Raw genomic sequence first — 20,553 nt, 5'->3', positions numbered from 1 at the left:
AGGAAGTAGCAGAGAGGTCAGGAAACTCACAGCCATTCAGGGTTCACGAGCAGAAGGAACCTGACGCATGGCTCTCAACAGAAGAAATTCCACAAGAACAGACATTTATTTCCCCCCAGTTCTGGAGGGCCTCTCCTCGTTTCTGGTGTTCCTGGGCTTGTGGGTGGGGGTGGGGGCCCTCCCCTCCCATGGCAGCTGTCCCCCCGTCCCAGTCTGCTCTTTCAGAACTCAGTGATTAGTGTAGAACCCACCTTACACCGGCATGACCCAATGAACATACTAGAGGCACTCCTGTTTCCAAACAACATCGTGTCCACAGGAATAGAAGCCAAGGTGATGGGGCAACACAGTTCAGCTTATAGTATCCACGCCTTGTTGTCCTTGATACCCCGGCCCCTGTTACAAACCATCCTGTGAAAGCCTCTCCAAGGGCCCACAGTGGAACAGTCAGCAGTCGCGTCTGCCTGGAGTGGGGTTGGGCTCCCCAGCCTGTTCCTGGTCTTGAGCTCTGCGTTCACTTCTGCAGACTCCCTATCCTGCTCTCGCTTGGGGTCACTGTCCCCACAGCCCTCTTTGGCTGAGATTTCCAGGCGAGGAGCTTGCTCCCAGAGGTGCTGGCCCTTCTGCTCCCCTCACCTGGCCCCAGCTTGCTCAGGGCAGTGCTCCCTGGTCCCATGGGGTGGGCTGGGGGTGCCTCAGGGCAGAGGCAGGCTGAGTCCCGGGCTCCTGGGCCAGGAGCAGCGTGGTGTGCGGCCTTGTGCAGGGGTGAGGGCCTGACTGCCGGCTTTCCTCTCCCGCTGAGTGCTGTGTCTGTTCCCTGCAGGGTCAGGAGAGACATGAAGAGCCGTATGCTGAGAGCTTCGATGACCTGGAGGCAGAGTTCCACTTTTTGGGCCCACAGGCTGAAGGAGACTCTGCAGGTCTCTCTGCTGACCAGCCCTCCCCATCGCCCCAGGATCACACCTGTAAGGAGGGCCCAGCTCCTGCCTATGTGACCAGTGGACCCTTCAGCAGCGCTGGCTTTCCAGGCCAGGCCGCCTCCCACCTGGGCCGAGTGAATGGGAAGCTCTTTGCAGACCACCAGGACCCATTCTCTGCCATAAGCGTCCAGCGAAGATTCTTCCACCAGGACCAGGCCCCTGTGGGAGGCCTCACGGCGGAGGACATCGAAAAGGCCCGGCAGGCCAAGGCGCGCCCTGAGAGCAAGCCCCACAAGCAGATGGTGTGTCCCAGACCTGAGGGACAGGGCTGTCTCAGTGTGGCGCTCTGGCAGGGGTCAAAGGTGGCCTTTGGGGGAGTGGGCTGTGAGGCAGGCAGAGCTGCTGCTTTTGTGAGTGGGGCATGCCCTGTGTGCTGACCCATGAGCTCTCTCTCTTCCTGCAGCTCAGTGAGCGAGCTCGGGAGCGCAAGGTGCCAGTTACTCGGATTGGCCGGCTGGCCAATTTCGGAGGTAAGGTGCCTTTTGTACTCTGGCCCTGAGGGCACCGGAGAGGGAGGGCATGTGGAGGTGGGAGGCGGTGGGAACTCAGTGGTCCCCTGTGGGGGCCGTTAGACGTAGGTGGCAGTGAATGTGCTTGTGTTGGCGACGGGGACTGTGCTGCCCAGTGTTTTCCACCCGGTGGTGGTCCAGTGACTAGAGGGCTCTGGCTGTGTTGGCCTAGGGTTGCTGTGAGGTGATGCCCTGCCTGGAGGGGCAGCTTTAACTGCTGCTCCATCCACCCTGGCGGGCATCGCAGTAGCATCTGCTTGTTGCTTCTGCAGAGAGGACAGGGAGTGAGTAGAAGTTCCGCCTCAGGCTTTTTAGCATAGACCCATGACCTGCCCTGGGACCAGCCATTTGGGAGACCCCTCTGTTGCATGTCCCAGGCCTGCAGTGCAGCACCGGCAACAGGACGCGGTGGCCCGACCTATCGTTGTAACACCCATTCCAGCCTACTGGAGCCAGAGAGCCTCGCCGTGCTGTTCACTGCAGTGCTAAGTAGCGAATCAGTCTGTCATTCTAGAGCAGCGGCTCTCAACCTGTGGGCCGCGACCCCTTTGGGGGTCGACCGATCCTTTCACAGAGGTCGCCGATTCCTAACTAACAAAACCATAGTGAAGTAACAACGAAAGTAATGTCATGGTCGGGGTCACCACCGCATGCCTGCATGAAAGGGTTGTGGCATTAGGAAGTTGAGGACCACCGCTCTAGATGTTTTCATATGTGCGGAATCCTCTAGTTTTGGCCCTTTACTGTTTGACCGATTTCGTTTAACAAAATGCTTTCAACAGTCATTCATCAGAACGTCATGCCATTTTTGTCTCCATAATATTCCACTGTGTGTCCTACACTGTACTCTGATCCTCCGTTCATCTGTCGCTGGGTGTTAGGTTTCTCCGCCTTTTGGCTGTCGACTGCTGCTGTGAATCTGTAGCTGCTTTAAACTATACGCGCACAAAACTGACTTTCAGTGGAAGTTCATACAGCAAATAGACTCCCATCCAGTATTGCTACACTGTTTGCCCAGTGGTTCTGAACACAGGTGGCTCAGAAGCCTCATGAGTTAGTTTTTCATGTACTTCCCCTTTGGCAGTGTTTCCAGGCAGGCTGCCCTGTTTCCAGTGGTCTCTCTTCCATGCCTTCTCATTGGGTCCCTAATGGTCACTAGGTCTGATGGAGATTTTTTTAAAAGGCGCACAATACTCATAGGTGACGCTGTTTTATGCACCTATCTGTTACTTGGCTAAAAGGTGAGCTCATGGAATAGCTTCTAGTCAGAGTTTTAGGAGCCCCTCAGGGCAGTGATCTCCGGGAGTCCTCCCGGCTCATCCTGTCCAGTAAGTCCGGACTTTCTGAGAATGTGAATATTGCACCACAGTTTGCTTCTGTTCTCTCAGGATCCGCCTACTGTGTCCTTGATCCGAATGGTCCTTTGTCAATTGTCACTGGTGCTGCAATGAACGTGGGTCTTTTCTTGTCACCGGTATTAGATCTCTAGGGTGTACGAGAAGTGGGATTAATGGATTTTAAGGTGATTCCAGTTCTAGTGTTGAGAAAGTACCCTACTATTTTCCATAGTGGTTGCACGATTTTACAATCTCAGCAGTAGGGATAAGGGGAGGGTCCCAACTCCTTACATCCTCACTAGCATTTGTTTTGTTTATTTTTGATCAGTGTCACTTATCAGGAGTGAGACAGTATCTCATTGTAGTTTAATCTGCATCTCTAATGGCTCATGATCATGAGCATCTTTCCATGTCTATTGATCACCTGAATGTCATCTTTGGTCAGTATCTGTTCATGTCTCTTGCCCATATTTTAATTTGGTTGTATTTTTATTGCTGAGTTGTTGAGGTTTTCTACATATTTAATAGGTTAAATCCCCAACAGACATATATCATTCCTAAAGATTTTTTCCAGTGGTTATTGGCTTGACTTACATGCATTTGCTTGATGACGTCCTGTTATCATACCTGTTATATATTTACTGTCAAGATGTTTCCATTGAAAGTGCACTCTCCTTTTCAGTGATGTGCTGAATGTCAGTGACACCCTAAAGACTGGGGTCACTGGGGCTGACACTGTAAAGTTCACCTGCTCTCAGTGGGTTCTCCAAGCTATACAATTAATGACAACAGCTTGATTTTTGGCCACTTGATTCACATACTGGCTTTAGATGACTGTTTACTTACAAGGCCATATATAGCAATTTTTACAGTGAGTCAGCAGTGTCATTATTGTCTTTCTGGCTTCTTTTTGTTTCTCTCGCTGCCTTCCTCTCCCCTCCTTGCCTTCTCATGGTTGTTTGCGGGAGACTGCTGAGTGTGGCTCGTGGCTTCTGGAGGCTAGTCAGTCCCAAGTCCGTGGGTCAGGCGTCAGGCTGGAGACTTGTTACACCGCTCCAGGGGCTGATGAACCCCAACTCTGCAGGTTAGATAGCAGGTTGCTGGTTCACAGGCTGTGAAGCTGATGAAACCAAGATGTGCAGGCAGTATGGGGGTCAGGTGACGACAAACGGGTTGCAGGATCCAAGGAAAGCAGAACTTGGGAGCTTTCTCAGAAGATCTGTATGGAGGCCCGCCTCACCCCAGAGGAAACGTACAGCTCCGTGGCTGATCACATCCTGGAGATAATTACATCATGTCACCAATGGAGGACGTCTACATCATTACATGCTGTTGGACCCCTTGGGTGGGACAAGAGGACCAGCAAGATGGTTGGGCAGTGTCCAGGCTCCGTGGTGTGGTACCTTGTGCATAGCTCACCATTCCATCTACAAACGTGTGTCAGTCGGAGCCGCCTCAGGCCATGCCAGGCCGTCCTGGGCACGCAAGGACTTGCTTTGCTCCTCCTTAGCAGCCAGCGCCCTCGAAGTGCTCCCTGCCCCAAGTGAGGCAGATCCGCTGGACAAGCGCCCTGGGCATAGGGCGTGAGAGCACAGCCCCTGCTTTCCCAGGCACCCGTGCCCCACCCCGTGTTCTCCAAAGCCCCGCGGGTGGTGGTGATTACCTGCAGTTACAGATGAGGCGGCTAAGTCTGCGGGTCAGTGCATCCCCCAAAGCCAGGTGCTCATTGGTGACTAGGACACAGGTCTCTTGTGCTAAGGCCGAGTCTGCAGCCAGCACAGGGCCGGGTCAGGTGTGGGCTGCCCACCGCCCTTCCCTGCCGGGCCATTTCTGGGAATGAAGCCCTAGCGCTGAGAACTTTGGAGAACGCGCCACGAAGCTTCCTCCTTCCCTTCTCTTCCTCCTGCGCTGTGGGTGCCACACTATCCCCCCCACCCTCCCCCTTCTCTGTGGGGGCAGGTGGACAGTCCAGCTAGTGGTAGAGAAGGTGGGCTGAATTAGTAAAGGATTCACTGGAACTACTAAATTGCTTCTTGGGAGGAGGGAAGTCCCCTTGCCCCACTGCCCTTTCCTGTATTGTCCAGTCGGAGAGGCTCTCGGGTGACACGGGGTGACTGCTGTTGGCTTCTTCGGTTCTCTTTGCCCCTGCACTGCAGGGGAGCGCCCTTGAGCCTTGCTCTGTAAACACGTCCAGGGTTTCTGGAAGGTAAAGCCCAAACCACAAGAGATGTTTATTCAGTTTATTCACGTGTCCCTGTTCTTAAGTACCTTTCACCCAGGCTCCTTACTATTCTGCTCGCGGGGAGGGCTTTTAGTCATTGTTTCTTTTACCCTCTGGTACGTCTCTGCCAGAAGCCAAGTGACCGCTCAGGGGAAGGCCGGGGAGGGCTCTAATGACCTCCAGCAGGATTTGTGGCCAGCTGAGGGCTTGGGCTCTGAAGTGACCCCAGCAGACCTTCAGCCTGGGATGCCTGGCCAGCCCCTTGAAGGCCAGCCTCCCTGTGAGAGAGATGTCAGCTGCTTTCTTGGAATGGTTGGTACTGGCGTACAGTTGAGGGAAGCCAGGGGCTGTAGGGCCGATTCTGTGATAGCTTCTCCTTCGGGACTTCTCGGCAGCCTAGGCCAGGTCTGCGGGCCCTGCAGGAGACCTGGTCTGTCCCAGGCAGCAGAGAGCGCTGTTGGTGCTGTCAGGATGGGGAGGCGCCAAGGCCCAGGTTGCCCATCTTTCAGGGGTTGCCATCAGGCACCGCTGGTTCTGGCTGAAAGGAGGCCCTGCTCTGCCCTGTTCCTGCCGTCATCACGGGTCTAGGGGAAGCTGGGGCTGCCAGGGCAGGTGGCCAGGCTAGCTAGGGCCTGCGCCCACCGGCCCCAGGCTGAGCCACTTGAGCCTGTCTTCCATTAGCCCTCAGGGTCACAGGCCTGGCAGTGGCTGGCCCTTTGGGAAAACGGCCACAGAGGGAGGCTGAGGCGACCCTGGTGTGTACCCTTAGGTGTTTGTTTCGTGCCAGGCCTTGCCCTTGGAGAGCTTTTGCGGTGCCTAGAGCCTAGAGGTGACTGAGTGTGATGGAGCACTTGAGAGCTGGGCAGCTGTGTGGTATGGTATCGTTAAGGTGTGTGTATGTATATGATGTGTGCATGTGTGTGTGTGGGGGGAGGACGAGGTACAGCCAGGTGTGACCCTACAAGGGCCAGGCTGGGCCATCTTTAAAGCTTTGTCTTTGGACTGGCTCTGTCCAGAAAATTCTAGACATAGACGTTGAAGAAGGTCACTACAGTTTGAAGGTCATCTCTTGCTGAGTCGAATGGTATGCCGGCCTGGGTGGAGTGAGCCAGGCGGTGGGGCACTCGTGTGTAATCAGAGATGGTTGCTCCTGGCTCCCCGCCCAGCTCCATATCCAGTGTCCTGTAGTTCTTTACGAGACCAGAAAGCCTCATCTTTCTCCCAAGGAGAAACTAGTGGTTTCAAACTGCTGGCCTTGTGGTTAGTAGCCCAACATGTAACCACTCCGCCACCAGGGCTCCCTTACCAGTTGAGGATGCACCAGCTCTAGGGAAGGCGTAGCTCACTGTCTGTTCTGGGGAAGGTCCTCGCTTCCATTTTACGTCTGTGGGCTGGCGTTCCTTGGAAATGTCCACGTGTCTTGGTGGCAGTCTGTCCCTACATCTATGAGGCTCCGAAGGACATGCTCTTCCCATTAATGCCGAGCTTCCAGCCATGTGTTCCGACCAGGCCGAGCAGGTGTCTGTTTCTGTGACCTGCACCTCTGGAACAGCGAGGATGATGGTGGGGATGGAGGAAGCGTTTCCCAAAAGTTCTTAACTGGAGCCCAAAGTCAGTATGCCTCTTCCCACCTCCCCTCCCATTTCTCCTTCCAAATGCTCGAGTGTGTGCCAGGGCCCGAGGTGGGCACACGTGAGGCTGACCGCCCGCTCCTCGCTGCAGGTCTGGCCGTGGGTCTGGGCTTTGGGGCACTGGCTGAAGTCGCCAAGAAGAGCCTCCGTGCTGACGATCCCGCAGGTGAGCAGGCCCTGCCTAGGAGGGCGGGCGCCCTAGCTGTTCAAGGAGGGTTGGCACCAGGAGCCACCACTCCCACTGCCCTGTGCAGATGGTGTGTGGAGCATGACATTATTCACAGAGCAGATGGGATTTACCAGAGTCTATAACTATGTACTTGGCTGCTAAGTGAAAGGGTGGAACTTTGAGGCCATCCAGAGACCCCTGGGAAGTAGAGTCTCCTTCTGCTTCCAGAAAATCAGCCACTGAAAACGCTGGAGCACAGCTCCGCTCTGACACATAGGGTCACCGGGGGCTGGAGTGGACCCAGCAGCTGCCGGTGTTTGTGCCTGTGCATGTGCGTGCAGGTGCTCGTACACGAAGGCTTGAGGGGGTTGCTCCCTTCTGGTCTGTGTGCGCCTGAGCCCTGTGACCCACAGAGCTGCATTCCTCAGCTTGAAGCTGAGGCTGGGCCTGAGCTCACCTCCTCTCCTGGTCCTGCTGCCCAGGTCTCTCTCGGGACGGGCTGGCCTCAGGCCTCATTCGGCTGTGGTCAGACAGATGGCTAGGCCCAGAAGTGGGTGATGGGGCGGCCCATGCCTTCTCTGAAGGGGGGTTAGCTGTCCTTTGCTCCTGCTGGTCCGGTGGCCTGCTGGGAGCCTGGAAAAAGCTCTACAGATGGCACTGCAGAGTTTTGGGGTGCTCATGAGGGTGTGAGGATGAGGGGGGCTCAGTAGAGCCCCCTGCCAGCCTCCTCCAGGCCTCGTGTGTGAGGGTGGGCCTGGAGAGTGGGGCGCTACCCAGGATGGGCTTCCGTGTAGCCCAGGGCTGGCCTCTTCAGGGGCACGAACTCATTCTGCTATCCCATACCTATCCCTGAATACCATGGAGGTTCCCTGCCCACACGCAACTTGCTGGGTGGCCTCTTGCCCCCTAAGTCTCCCTGACGGCCAGGGCATGGGATCCGAGCCATGCGGGGAGGATGCCTGCAGCGTGTCCTTGGAAGAGGCCCGGTGAAGGACTTAGTGGAGGTACTTTCAGTGCAGTACCCAGCTGGCTGGGGCGCTGAAGTTTGGGTTTCTCTGGCATGAGAGCCCTGCCCGCCCAGATGATGTCCCTCTGCCCTAGGTTGCCCAAGCAGGGAGCAGGGCATTCTGGGTCCAGGGTTATAGCTGCTGTCCTTTGCCAGGGACAGCGGTGACTAGGTCCCTGGGCAAGGAGGTTGGGACTTAGGGGCTCAGGTGCCTGGTCCCAGGGGAGAGCCTAGGGGAGGCCTGGTGCTTGGACTGGGAGAGGGAGGCCTTTCCTTGGTGGCAGCTTATAGGCTGAGAAATAGAGGGAGCCAACTTGGTTCACTACCGCCCTTCTCTTCAACCTCCCAGCCCTGGGCACCACCCCTGCCTTAACAACTGTGGGAGGGGCCTGAGCCTGGCAGGGGCTTTTGGGCAGAGGGGTAGAGGGGCTATGTGCTGTCCTTGACCCTGTGGGCCTCTTATGGCAGCGGCTAACCACCCCACATGGCAAATGTGCAGTAACCCTTTGTCCAGTGTACCTGGCAGGTGTCCTTCCCAGGCAGCCAGGCTCCTCCAGTAGCCTTGGGAGAGGAGGGTGTGGGGTGTGGTTCTGCGGTGAGGTGAGCCTTACAGACGCCAGGATCCCCTCTGCCTCAGGCCTGGGGCACCTGAGACAGATGCACACAGGAGGGGGTCTACTGGGTGCCACTGCGGGCCATGTGGGGCAGGGCCCCTGGTAGCCTGTTCGCTGCTTAGCCTGTAGCTGCGCCTCCACGGGGCTGAGCAGGGGTGTCTGGCGTGCTGACTCCCCCTGCCTGCAGGGAAGAAGGCCGTGCTGGACTCCAGCCCCTTCCTGTCGGAGGCCAACGCCGAGCGCATCGTGAGCACGCTGTGCAAGGTTCGGGGGGCCGCCCTCAAGCTGGGCCAGATGCTGAGCATCCAGGGTGAGTGCCCAGGGCACGGGCGACCTGGGCAGGGCGGGGGCAGGCCCAGTGAGGAACTGGACTGGCGGCAGGTGGGGCTGAGGAGGCAGGATTTCCTTCCTCTGCCTGCTCTGGACAGGTGGGAGGTTGGCGTCCACCCACAAGCACCTTACAAGAAAGACCTGGTGATCTTCCAAAATACTAGCCACAGCTCTGCGCGGGTACACACGGGATTGCCGTGACTGGGGACTGACTCAGTGGCAGCTGACATTCGGTGTTCAGAAGGTCACTTAAATAGGATAGAATGTCGGTGTGGTTTCGAAAAAAGCCTTTAATCACCTGGCAGTGCCCTCATCCAGACACGTCTTCAGATAGGAAGAAACAGCACACAAGGAAGCACGCTCGCATGGCAAGTGGACTCGGGTTAGAGGAGGAGGGATTTTCTGGACACTAACTCGGGGTTGGCAGTGCAAGCCCGGCCGCCGTGCCCTCGGGGAGAAAGAGGCTTGCCTGCTCCTGGCCAGATGCTCCTCCTGGAAACACTTGCCAGAATCTCTGGGGCAGAATTGACTCGATAGTGGGGGGGGTGTGTGTTATTTCCTGAATGCATTTTTTTAGACATAATCTTGATCACAGCTTCCCAAATTTATTTGGCCTACTGAACCCTTTTTAGACAAAAAGTCACCCTCTTGGTAATTAAAAATGTGTAAATAAAAACTCACCTAGTGTGGGAACCACTGGCTTAGAAGCCATCCATTCCCATCAACCTCTTCAGTGACCCCCAGCTGAGCTGCGGCCCACCACGCCATGTGAACCGTCACCCCAAGCTCTGGGACTGAGGTTCTGTGGGCCAGGTGCTCGCTGGGCAGGTGGTGCAGCTGCCCTGGCCTTATCTGGAGTCTCCAGGATGCTCTGGGCCTGGGACCTCTGTCCACAGTGTCCCTTGTACGCTTGCCCGTTGGGTCCGTCATCCTGCATCCCCACCTCGCTCACCCTCCATTGAGAAAGGGCGCAGCTCCGTGCCTGGCCGCCCCGGGTGCCCTCTGTGCAGCTGGCCTGGAGGGAGACCTCAGCTTGGACGTGTTTTCCAGACGATGCGTTCATCAACCCGCACCTGGCCAAGATCTTTGAGCGCGTGAGGCAGAGCGCCGACTTCATGCCACTGAAACAAATGATGGTGAGGCCAGCCTCGCTGCTTCTGCCCCTTCCCCGGGGCACCCGGTGGGGCTGTGGGAGCAGGGTGGACGCAGGATGCCCCAAGCGCCGTGGCTGAGCGGCTTTGGACTCTCTTCAGAAAACCCTTAACACTGACCTGGGTCCCCACTGGCGGGACAAGCTGGAGTACTTCGAGGAGCGGCCCTTTGCGGCTGCCTCCATTGGGCAGGTGCATCTGGCCCGCATGAAGGGTGGCCAGGAGGTGGCCATGAAGATCCAGGTAGGCTGGAGACTCCTGCTCCAGTGCCAGCTTGGCAGCGGGCACTGCAAAGTGCTTGCTGAGGTAGGGAGGGGGTTGGGAGACAAGGTTGCTTCCTCACTGCCGGGTTGTGGGTTGAGTGAGGCAAGTGGGTAACATTTGGGGCCTGAGGTGGAGGGGAGGGCCCTGAGTTGGCTGCTTTTCCTGGACCGGAATGCCTGCACACACCCCACCCCCACCCCAGCCACCGTGTTTCCCCTCTCGCTCAGGTTGGGCTGGGTGTGGAGGGTGGAGAGTAAGGTTGTGATGGCCTTGGGTCACAGCAGCCTTGACACTAGCTGTGGATGTGTCGAAGGCGGGAGACCCTGCAGGGTCCTGCCTGTCGCCCGAGTCAGCCCCTGCCTCCCCCACAGTACCCTGGCGTGGCCCAGAGCATCAACAGTGACGTCAACAACCTCATGGCCGTGCTGAACATGAGCAACATGCTTCCAGAAGGTCCGGCCGGGCATCAACAGCAGCTTCTCAGGGGTGGGTGGGCCCTCTCTGAGCCCTGAGCCCCCTGACAGTCTCCTTCTGGCTCAGGCCTGTTCCCAGAACACCTGATTGACGTGCTGAGGCGGGAGCTGGCCCTGGAATGTGACTACCAAAGAGAGGCTGCCTGTGCCCGGAAGTTCAGGTGCGACCCTGCTGGGTGCCAGTGCTTATTCTGCGAGGACCCTGCCGGTCCTGAAGGGCTGGCCCCCCTCCCATGGGCAGGCTCGGCCCCTTTCTGCTTGGTGTGCCTGCATCCTGTTCCGGGGAGGGGGGGGAGGGGGGTGATAGCCCTGTGCCGTGACCTCTGGTTCCCACTAGAGAGCTGCTGAAGGATGACCCCTTCTTCTACGTTCCTGAGATCGTGGACGAGCTCTGCAGTCCCCACGTGCTGACCACCGAGCTGGTGTCTGGCTTCCCTCTGGACCAAGCTGAGGGGCTGAGCCAGGAGATTCGCAACGAGGTGGGTCTGAGCCTGAGACAGTGCTGGAGCAGGGCTGGTATTCGGTGGGACCAGACAGGTGTGGCTCAGGACTCACCCTGGCCCTGGAGGTTAAGGGGGGTACCTGCAAGCTTCCCACTCAGGTAGTAATGTGGAATCAAAAATCCTGTCCCAGGTAGAAGTTGGGGTTGAGGGGTGGCAGTTGTAGTCTGACGGGCCCACCAGGCCGGCTTTGAGGCAGACTTTGCCCCTCACCCCCTTCCCGTAGATCTGCCACAACATCTTGGTTCTGTGCCTCCGGGAGCTGTTTGAGTTCCACTTCATGCAGACCGACCCCAACTGGTCCAACTTCTTCTATGACCCTCAGCTGCACAAGGTGAGCTCCTGGATGGGGGCCCCCCCCCGAACATGCGGCTTTCCAGGTTAGGGGTGCCCCCATAGCCCTGCAGTCTCTCCCCTCCCAGAGCTTGTTCGGTCTGTCTCCCCTCCTCCCTGGGAGAATCTGGAGATCTCTGTCCATCTACCTTCCCCTCCCCCATGCCCCCAGCTGGGACCACAGGCCAACCTTCCCATGCCCTCCCCCCCCGCAGGTGGCCCTTCTGGACTTTGGGGCAACTCGGGAATATGACAGGAACTTTACAGACCTCTACATTCAGGTACACTTGGGGCGCAGGGAGGGGCCGAAGTGGGTCCAACAGGTTTTCTAAGGCCACACACGGCGTGGAGGGGGAGTGGTGGGTTCCTGCCCCAGCACCTCTGTGCTGGCCCTGGTGACATCAGGCGGTGGCATGCAGGCTGGCCTCCTGGGGAGGGTGACGGGGAGCCCTGCTTGGGCATTGAGGAGGAAGAGTGACAGACAGGGCTGCCTCTCGTGCCCCCCATGTCATGGCCTAGATCATCCGGGCTGCAGCCAACAGGGACCGGGAGGCCGTGCTGAAGAAGTCCATAGAGATGAAGTTCCTCACCGGCTATGAGGTCAAGGTGAGGTTGCCTGGGCCCCCTGGGAGGCCCAGCTGCAGGTAGCCCTGGTCACAGGAGGCAGCCGCTGGGCCAGGACACTGCCCCCAATGCCGCTTTTCTTAATGTGGATTCAGGCCGGGGTCCCTCCAACTGCCCCTTGCCTGCCCTGCCCCTTGAACATAGCCTGTTCAGGTTGGGCTCCTGGGCTCGTCTAGGCTGGGGTTCAAGGCATTGGTGAGGACTCAGGGTGGGGGACCCCAGCACCCCTCTTGTCAGATCTCATTGGAGGAGCAGTGAAGGAAGAGTTGAGAAAGATCCCAGGAGAGGGGAGGGGCGAGGAGATGGGTGGGAGGGCTCTGCTCCTGTCCTCTGCCGACTGAAGGAAAGGGTGAAATCTTGGCTCTGCCACCTGATGGGCAAGTTCATGTCTCTGAGCCCCATGCCCCTCACTAAGTTACACAGGTCACTTCCCAGCACTGGGCAGCCGACTGCCTCTCTTGCCAATGTCGGTCCTCATGCCACGGCCCCCACCCTGGCCACTCGAGTGGCTCCCATGGGCAGATAGTCCCACAGGGCACCAGGCCTTGCTCCTAGCAGATGGCCAATAACCGGGTGCTGGCTGGGTCCACTGCTGACCCGCCTGCCAGCTCAGGCCCAGAGACTCTTCTTTGTAACTGGGGTGGTGGTTTGTAAAGACTTTGCCTCAGGCTTCACCACTCCCCTTTGCCCCACATCAGGCCCACTCCACACGTGGCTGATGTTTTCTTGAGTTCCTTCCTGGTGGCCAAGAGTCAGTGGACCCCACTGACAGCCAGCAGCATGTGTATACTTCAGGCTCCCACTTCCTACCCAGATGTTCACCTTTCACCCCAGCCACCAAACAAAAACCACAGGAAACCCTTCAAATCAACATTCTGCCCTCTCTGGCTCGGAGCTGTTAGTGAACACCCAGACACTGAGTGGAGGCCTCTCACACCTCGTCTTCATTTCCCTGCCAGGCCATGGAAGATGCCCACTTGGATGCCATCCTCATCCTGGGGGAGGCTTTTGCCTCTGAGGAGCCCTTTGACTTTGGCACCCAGAGCACCACTGAGAAGATCCACAGCCTGATCCCCATCATGCTGAAGCACCGGCTAATCCCCCCACCCGAGGAGACCTACTCGCTGCACAGGAAGATGGGGGGCTCGTTCCTCATCTGCTCCAAGCTCAAGGCCTGCTTCCCCTGCAAAGCCATGTTTGAGGAGGCCTACAGCAACTACTGTCAGAGCCGGGCCGAGCGGCAGTAGCCCATGGGCCCCCAGCGGCCCCGGCCCCGGCCCCGGCCCCTGCCCAGGCGGGCTCTCAAGGAACGCTGCACCCATCATGCCAGCCAAGCAGTAGTGGGAAGGTAGTGGTGGTGATGCTCTTTGAAACGCTTTGCCCAGTGCTGGGGAGAGGAGGCTGCTGGAGTCCTCGCAGCCGGCGCTTGCACACAGGCTTCAGTGCTCAGTGGGTGTAACGTGAGAAGTACAAGAATGTGAGCAAGCTTCAACTTCTCTGTCCCAATACAGGCAGTCCCCCGGTTACGAAGGTCCGACTTCCCGACAGCCCTGACTTACACTAACCCCACAAAGTCTGGCATATTAAACACTCGCGGCCTGTACTGTGGTTAGCATTAACAAATGTTACTTTGAGATATGCACCAGAACCCTTATTACTGTATGTTAGGATGCATTAGTGTAGCCAGGTGTGTTTCTTTGATTTTGTTCCATGTATGCAAAGCTAAGCTACAGAGGATCTACTAGAGGACTTGTGACTGGGTACACATAGGACCCACACCTACGTTTCATACTTGGCTCACGAATTCAGCTTACAGACTTGGTCGTGGAACTTGTTTGTAACTCACTGCCTGTTTGTCTAAAGAGGCAGGGTTTTTTTTTTTATTAACATGATTTTTCTAATGTAAACAGGAAACCAAAGATAAGAGAGTACTTCCCTCCAACCTATAAAATCAACAAAACACCACCCCGAGAAGCCTTTTTGGACGTTTTGATTGTTGGCCTGCATAAAGGCAGCGCAGCCTGTCTTGACAAGGGACTGACCAGGATGCTGCTTCCGGATGGAAAGGGCGGCAGCAGCAGGGTGCAATGAAGCAGCCGTGGACGGTGGTGGGAGGCCCCCCTCTAAGGGCCAGGGCCGTCGCTCAGATGTCACTGTAGAGTGCCTGATGGGCAATCAGAGAAGGCACTGGTAATTTTTGTACACTTCTTGTAATTGCCCGATTCTCTTGTTTCAATTAAAAAAAAGTGCTTTCTTGATTGTACCATTTTTTTCCCCCTCTGGTGACTAGAGTATGAGCGCCAGTAACACAGATTTTGCCACGTCTATCCTGAGAGAAGGACAAGGGGGCAGCAGGAGGCTGGGGAGGGCGGGGATGGGAGCTTTGCAGGTGTGCCCACTCCTCCATCCAGACTAGACTGCCCGCAGCCAGGAGTCAGCTCTGCTGGTGGGAGCTATGAACACAAGACCATCCGCACTGAAGAAACATGTCTGGAAGGTGCCTGATTCTGGCATAGACCTGTGAACGCCATGAAGAATGCGTGAAAGCCAGTCGTGTGGAACTGACTGGCTCCTGGCAGCCCCAAGGGCGTCAGAGCAGGACTGTCGGAGGGCTCGACGTCCTGGGCCTTTCTTCTGAGGCTCCCCTAGGTAGGTGCTAACCTTCGAACGTATAGTTAGCAGCTGAGCACATCAACTCAAGTGCATTAGGTGGTGAAATAACCTTTGCAAAGATGGCAGGTTTTCAGGGTTCTTAGACTCGACAGCTCTGACCGCGCAGGTGCCCGGCACCACGGCCACCCACAGTGTAGAGCGGCCTTTGACCCAATGCTCATCTCCTTGCAGGTAACTGAGTCAGGCCAGCCACCACTCTGTCTCTTCCTCCCTGCCCACCAGGTGGTGAAGGCAGGCAGAACAGAGCACAGACCATGTGTTTGCTTTCTCCTAGAACCACTGGCAGGCGGCTCAGAGACATCTCCCACAGGGACATGGCCAGCTGGAGGCAGAAGCCTCCTTGGTAAGACCAGGCAGGCCCCAGGATCACAAATGATTCTCATCCCTGAGTTGCATCCCTGCTTTGCAACTGGCCCTGCCCGCTTGCTTTGGTGTCCATGGGAGCCTGCGTGTGGGCAACTAGAATTCGACCTGTCCGCTCACTCAGGCCAGCACGCCAGGAGAACGTGTGGGGATGGGACCCACCAGGGCCGGCCTCTAGCCCCCAAAGCTGGTGAAGGACTGGACATGTAGTAGCCAAACAAAAGAGGATTTTCTGTACTGTTGGTGGTTAATGATGGCAAGCACCGAGCTGTGGGCCACAGGTGATTCTGAGTACTTGTAAGTCACCGTGCTTAGGGTGTGCAAGGTGGGCACTTTACACACGAGGAAGCTGGCGCAGAGCGTAAGTGGCCTGATGGCTATCAGGTGGTGGAGCCAGGCTTTCCAACATGATATCCTGGCCTTCGAGCCTATGCTGTTTTGTCTTCTAAACCGAGGGTCGGCAAACCGGCCCACAGGCCAGAACTGCTGTTGTTAACAGTGTTTAGAAAGCCGTGACGCCATTCGCTTACGTCTTGTGTGTGTGTGGCTGCTCTAATGCCGCAGGGGTGGAGAGGCTGGTCCACAAACTGCAAATATTACCTCACCCTGTGTTGGCACACTTGCCAGCTGTTATTCTAAATCATTGCTCAACCTCTGCTTCTCAACTATGGACGTGACCTCTCAGACCACTATCAAATGTAGTTTAAACGCTTAGTGGAAATGGGGCGGGTGCTTGCTAGATTATTATCTGCAGCCACACGTTATGGATTCCCTCACTGAGTCTGGATCAACCGTTAGTACCCAGATCTGAAGCAGGAACAGTGCCTGAGAGTGTCCGCTGATCCTCTGCCATGAGACCCACCCACTGCTGCCATGTGGACTGACCTCTGCAGAGGGCGTTGCCGGCACCTGCACACAGCAGGGCCACTCGGGGCTGACCAAAGAGTAATAGGGCATTTCTGACCAGAAGAGTGAGCGGAAAGCTGGGAGATAATTTAATACAGCTTACAGGAGCCCAGGTGTAGAGGTTTTGAGATGGGCTGTGATCCCCATGGCAAGTAGTTCAGAACCACCAGTGGCTCCCTGCTCCGTGGGAGAAAGACGGCTTTCTACTCCTGTAAACAGGTACAGACTTGGAAACCCACAGGCGGTCACTATGAGCCAGCACTGACTGGATGGCAGTGAGCACCGGCGCTCCGGAAGAGAATCCTAGACTAAAACATACTGGCAGAGGAGGCCTATGTCCTGAACCTGAGGAAGATGCCTGCAGGAGAAGGGAGGGAGCAGCAAAAAGCAGATAAAAAAGACGGCAGTGGTTGCCGTCTCTTCTCCATCCCTCAGACGTCTGTCTTCATGGGGAGAAAAACGACGAAATACTAGATTCTAACAGTTCCCCGTTTTATTGCAGTACATCAACGTCTGGTTAATATTAAGTGACACCAACATAAAATATTGGTGAGGAGACTTTCATGACACCTTTATCCCACCTCATACATTTCTGTGCAAGAGTCCACATCATTGTCGGGCAGCCGAGAATCCTTACAAAGTCCCTCAAGACACTGAAGGCGCACAGCCAAAGAAGAGAGACGAGGCCAGAGCAGTATCTTCCCTTCCGGACACATCTGTCAGCATTACACTCGAAACAAAAAATGATCACATCCAGACCAGGCAACACTGTACAAGAATATTACAATGGGGAAAACCTTAAAAAATGTATAAAACAAAGGATAGTAAACTATCAAATAAAAGACAGGTTATTTTGTTTCCATGGAATTTCAAGGTTGATCTGTCCCTTTTCCCCATGAATGAGATGGCTGTCCTGGGAGGATGGCAGAACCTGGCCTGCTGCTGCAGGCCCCATCTGCCAGAGCAGGGCCCAGAGAACTCTGGCATCATTAAGGTTGTAACAGAGAGGGCCCACATGGTCTCACTGGGCTGAGTCTAACGGGCTGAGGCTGGCCAGGGAGTGGAAGTTCCCAGAATCCAGGTTGCTCCGCTGGTAGAACGTCTTAGCAAGCCCAAGTCCCGTTTGGCTGCCAGATGACGGCCCCATTGAGGGTGTGTGTCAGTCCCACCCTGACTTTTCTTTGTGATACCTGAGATGCCACATAAATGCAATTGGTCTCTCACAAACGCGTGTGGCCACTAAGTAACAAGGTGGCATATTTCTAAGCACGTGGAAGGCAGAGAGGAGCCAGCCCGAGATGCAGCCTTGCTGTAAATGTGACAGGACGGGCACTAGAACTGCTTGGGAACCACTAGACTGGCCTTTTCAGAGCATAAGCCAGTTAAGACTGGGTCCCCTAGGTTTTTAGTTTTAAATTAACGTAAAATCTGCTTTAGCAATCATTGGATGAGGAGGAAGGCTTTGGGTTTTGGCAACAATAATCTGTGTGTGTGTGTGTGTTTATACGCACATGACAAGATCAGTTAAGAGTTCAAGGGTAGCCAACCATTGGCTGGACAAGGACAGCATCAAACACCAATGTGGGTGGACACCACCAGACAGCCTCTGACTTCGTTGTCCTTCCTGTGGCAAACAATTTCCAGCTGCCGCGTGCATTGCACAACACCCCGCATTCGAGTGTGACTTTGAACAGCAAAGTCGTATCCTTTCTGTGATCTTGTCACTGTTCATTGGAATAGTCGTTCCCTTTTTCTCTCTCAAGGTATTCTCTCAATCTCTAGGAGGTAGCAGGGTCATATTTAAGGGTGAGGGGGAAGTGCACTAGTGGCCATGATCTTGGGGAAATCCTCCCCTATAGATGATTGCCTTTGGCTGGGCTTCTCCCTTGAGACCTGCTTTTGCAATCTAACCATACCTGGGCCTGGTCGATGGGGAGTGCATGCAGAGTCACAAGGTGTGGTGGCACACCTGCGTCCCAGGGGGATACTGGCAAGCTACCCTGTTGGCCAAGAGCTCCCCCACCCTCCCTGTTGGGGTGCTGAAAAGTGCTACTCCTGGTAGTGGGGCCCTGACTTACAATTCGATCCTTTGAAAAAACCAAACAAACCCACAGACAACAAAAGCTCACCAACAAGGCGTAGAGGCTATACATTATTTCAGGGAGAAAAATGATGGCTCACGGTAGGAACCAGGGAAACCTGGCCTGGTTCTGCTTCCTCTGCCTGGGGAGAGACTGGCGGCAGAGGCAGCGGGTGAGGAGCACGGAGGCAGCTGTCCGGTTCTCTCCTCTCCTGACAAGGGCTGAGTTAGGGAATGGGCAGGGTCAAGGGGCACTGCCAAACTCAAGACCTGGCACTTGGTATCTGGATGAACAAAAGTCCTTTTACATGCTTTTATTCTCAAAGTAAAATTACTTGGGAAATTACAAGGTACAGGGGATTATGCTCATCACCAAGATGTAATCAAGTTGTAGCAAGGACTGAATCTGGAAGATTTACATATCAAAAGTTGCCTAAGGTGAACTTTTCTCCCCCTACTGAGCCTGGCTAGTAAGCTTGAGGGTGGGAGTCCCCACCCCGCAGCCCAGTCCTTGCAATGAGCAGGCCACTTGCTTGGGCGGCTGCTGATGGGAAAGATGGATTGCCCTGCCGACCAGCACAAGGTGATGGTGCCCAAGCCTGCACTGTGAGCAGCTGCTGCCGGAAGCCTTTCTTCCACACCGTGGGGTTTTAAAGCAGAGGGTCACATGCCTCAGCGCCTCATTGAAACTGCGGTGAAAAGTCGGAGAGAAGCTGACGCTTAACTCTCGTAAGCTGTTTCACCCCTTTCTCCACTCAGTTGCTTAAACGTATTTTGGAATGACCCTAGAGAAATGAAGTTCTGGTTTTGCATCTCATTTCCTTGCAGCAATTAAAATAGCAGGATTTGAAATAGAACTTGATGAGTGTGTGCGCTCGAGGCTGACCATCGCCTCCCACGGGATGGGGAAGAGTATTTGGCTTAGGCTGCTCCAGTCCTACACCTTTGCGGTTTCCTGTTATTTGGTAATTAAAGGCTCCCCCGCGGCTTATCTGAAGAAGCTGGATGGCTGCTCCTGGCTACTGGGTCAGTTCCGAGTGGTAGAGGGCACCCTGTGCTCCGCGGGTTTTCAAGGCTGTCATTAGGGAATAAACTGCACTGCCCAGCCTCCCACCCCACTCCCCAAGAAGCTGGCCTCACCGCCAACGGGAACGGTCTCAACGTCAGAAAAATCGCTCTCACAGGCTTAGTGATGGGCCTTTGGGAGCCACGGCCACCCGTACGCTCTGCGACAAGGGATCAGGTGGTGGCAGAATCGTACGCCTGCATTCATCTGCACAGAGCATTCAACAGAATGGAAAGTGAAGTGCATGGTTCAAAATTCCACCCCTAGAAAAATCAGTGTGGGGCATAGAGGGGCTCTGCCTTTGATGTTGCCAAAGCAGCTGTGTTTATACTCGGTGTCAGGCGGGCCTGCCAGAGCTGATTATGCGGTTGAAAACACAAACAAACACACACACACACACACACACACACACACACACACACACACACACACACGCCGCCTACCCTTTAATTCACTCAGCTGGGAAACAAAAAATAACATTTCTTTAAATTAAATGACCTCTTTCTCATATATGCATCCATTTTCTGTCGAATACAAGATGCCTCTTTTAAGTATATACATTCAGTATTTAACGTCTAAATGGGTTTTTATTTAAACTCTGTATTGTAGTAAAATACGCACTGGTTCAGTATTAGGGATTCCCTGGCAACCCTTGGGGACATAGCTGCCGACAGCGCCCTGTGCGGCTCCTGGCAGTCCTAGTCTCTCGGACAGCGTGCAGTCTGGCTAGGTAAAAGCTACCCTGGGGTGTGGGTGTAGGGGTGTGGCGGTGTGTGGAGGGTGAAGGATTACTGGAAGCATCTACAGCGGGGTGGGGGGTGGGGCAGGTGGATCCAGCACGACACGACGACGACGCTGCGACTGCAAGTCGGCCTGGGTGCTGGTGCCACTCCATCTGCGTGCTCAGCGTCTGGCGTCCTGGGACCACCGCGCTTTCAGGCAGAGGTGACGAGACGGAGGGTGGAGGCGCGGAGGGCAGCGGAGGGGCGCGGCGGCGGCGGGCGGGCGCTCAGGGGTCCCAGCCCCGGCGGTCGGCGCGCTCCAGGGAGAGGCTGTGGGTCTTGCGGGGCGAGGCGGGACTGGGCGGGCTGCTCAGGTTGGAGCTGTTGGAGGCCGTGGAATGCCTCGGGGAGTCCGAGTCCTGTGGGCAGCGAGCCAGCCGTCAGGGGAAGCTCGGCTCTGTGACCCCATCTGAGCGGGGTGGGGCCCACAGAACCCTCTGCGGGTCTGAAGAGGCGCGGGCTAGTTCCCTGGAAAAGTTATCCTAAGAATGAAAACCTCCGGGGAAATGGCAGTTTCAACCCGGTGGGGGCTCTGCAGCCC

The 20,553-nt window shown here is 55.9% G+C and overlaps 2 protein-coding genes across 5 annotated transcripts in view; one reads left to right on the top strand and one right to left on the bottom strand.

Moving 5' to 3' along the window:
* COQ8A (coenzyme Q8A) overlaps nt 1-13,422 on the top strand; it is a 39,662-nt gene extending 26,240 nt beyond the window's left edge. The window contains exons 3-15 of the mRNA XM_004699967.2: nt 824-1,222; nt 1,384-1,450; nt 6,770-6,844; nt 8,655-8,777; nt 9,848-9,933; nt 10,051-10,191; nt 10,584-10,665; nt 10,753-10,846; nt 11,023-11,164; nt 11,412-11,519; nt 11,734-11,799; nt 12,038-12,124; nt 13,102-13,422. Of these exons, the coding sequence (XP_004700024.1) occupies nt 824-1,222; nt 1,384-1,450; nt 6,770-6,844; nt 8,655-8,777; nt 9,848-9,933; nt 10,051-10,191; nt 10,584-10,665; nt 10,753-10,846; nt 11,023-11,164; nt 11,412-11,519; nt 11,734-11,799; nt 12,038-12,124; nt 13,102-13,389 (1,758 nt within the window). The 3' untranslated portion in view covers nt 13,390-13,422. The remainder of the gene's footprint in view (nt 1-823; nt 1,223-1,383; nt 1,451-6,769; nt 6,845-8,654; nt 8,778-9,847; nt 9,934-10,050; nt 10,192-10,583; nt 10,666-10,752; nt 10,847-11,022; nt 11,165-11,411; nt 11,520-11,733; nt 11,800-12,037; nt 12,125-13,101) is intronic.
* A 3,140-nt stretch (nt 13,423-16,562) lies between these two features.
* The window catches only part of CDC42BPA (CDC42 binding protein kinase alpha), a 303,883-nt gene continuing 299,892 nt past the window's right edge, over nt 16,563-20,553 (bottom strand). For all 4 annotated transcript variants that reach the window (XM_045297994.1, XM_030887740.2, XM_004699965.3 and 1 more), the window contains one exon: nt 16,563-20,371. In XM_045297994.1, the coding sequence (XP_045153929.1) occupies nt 20,240-20,371 (132 nt within the window). In that variant the 3' untranslated portion in view covers nt 16,563-20,239. The remainder of the gene's footprint in view (nt 20,372-20,553) is intronic.

This window comes from Echinops telfairi, unplaced genomic scaffold (assembly GCF_000313985.2).
Source record: "Echinops telfairi isolate 266 unplaced genomic scaffold, ASM31398v2 ScPeMD7_7424;HRSCAF=8462, whole genome shotgun sequence".
NCBI lineage: Eukaryota > Metazoa > Chordata > Mammalia > Afrosoricida > Tenrecidae > Echinops > Echinops telfairi.
The sequence above is the reverse complement of the archived record's forward strand: the minus strand, read 5'-3'. Positions and strand labels throughout refer to the sequence as shown.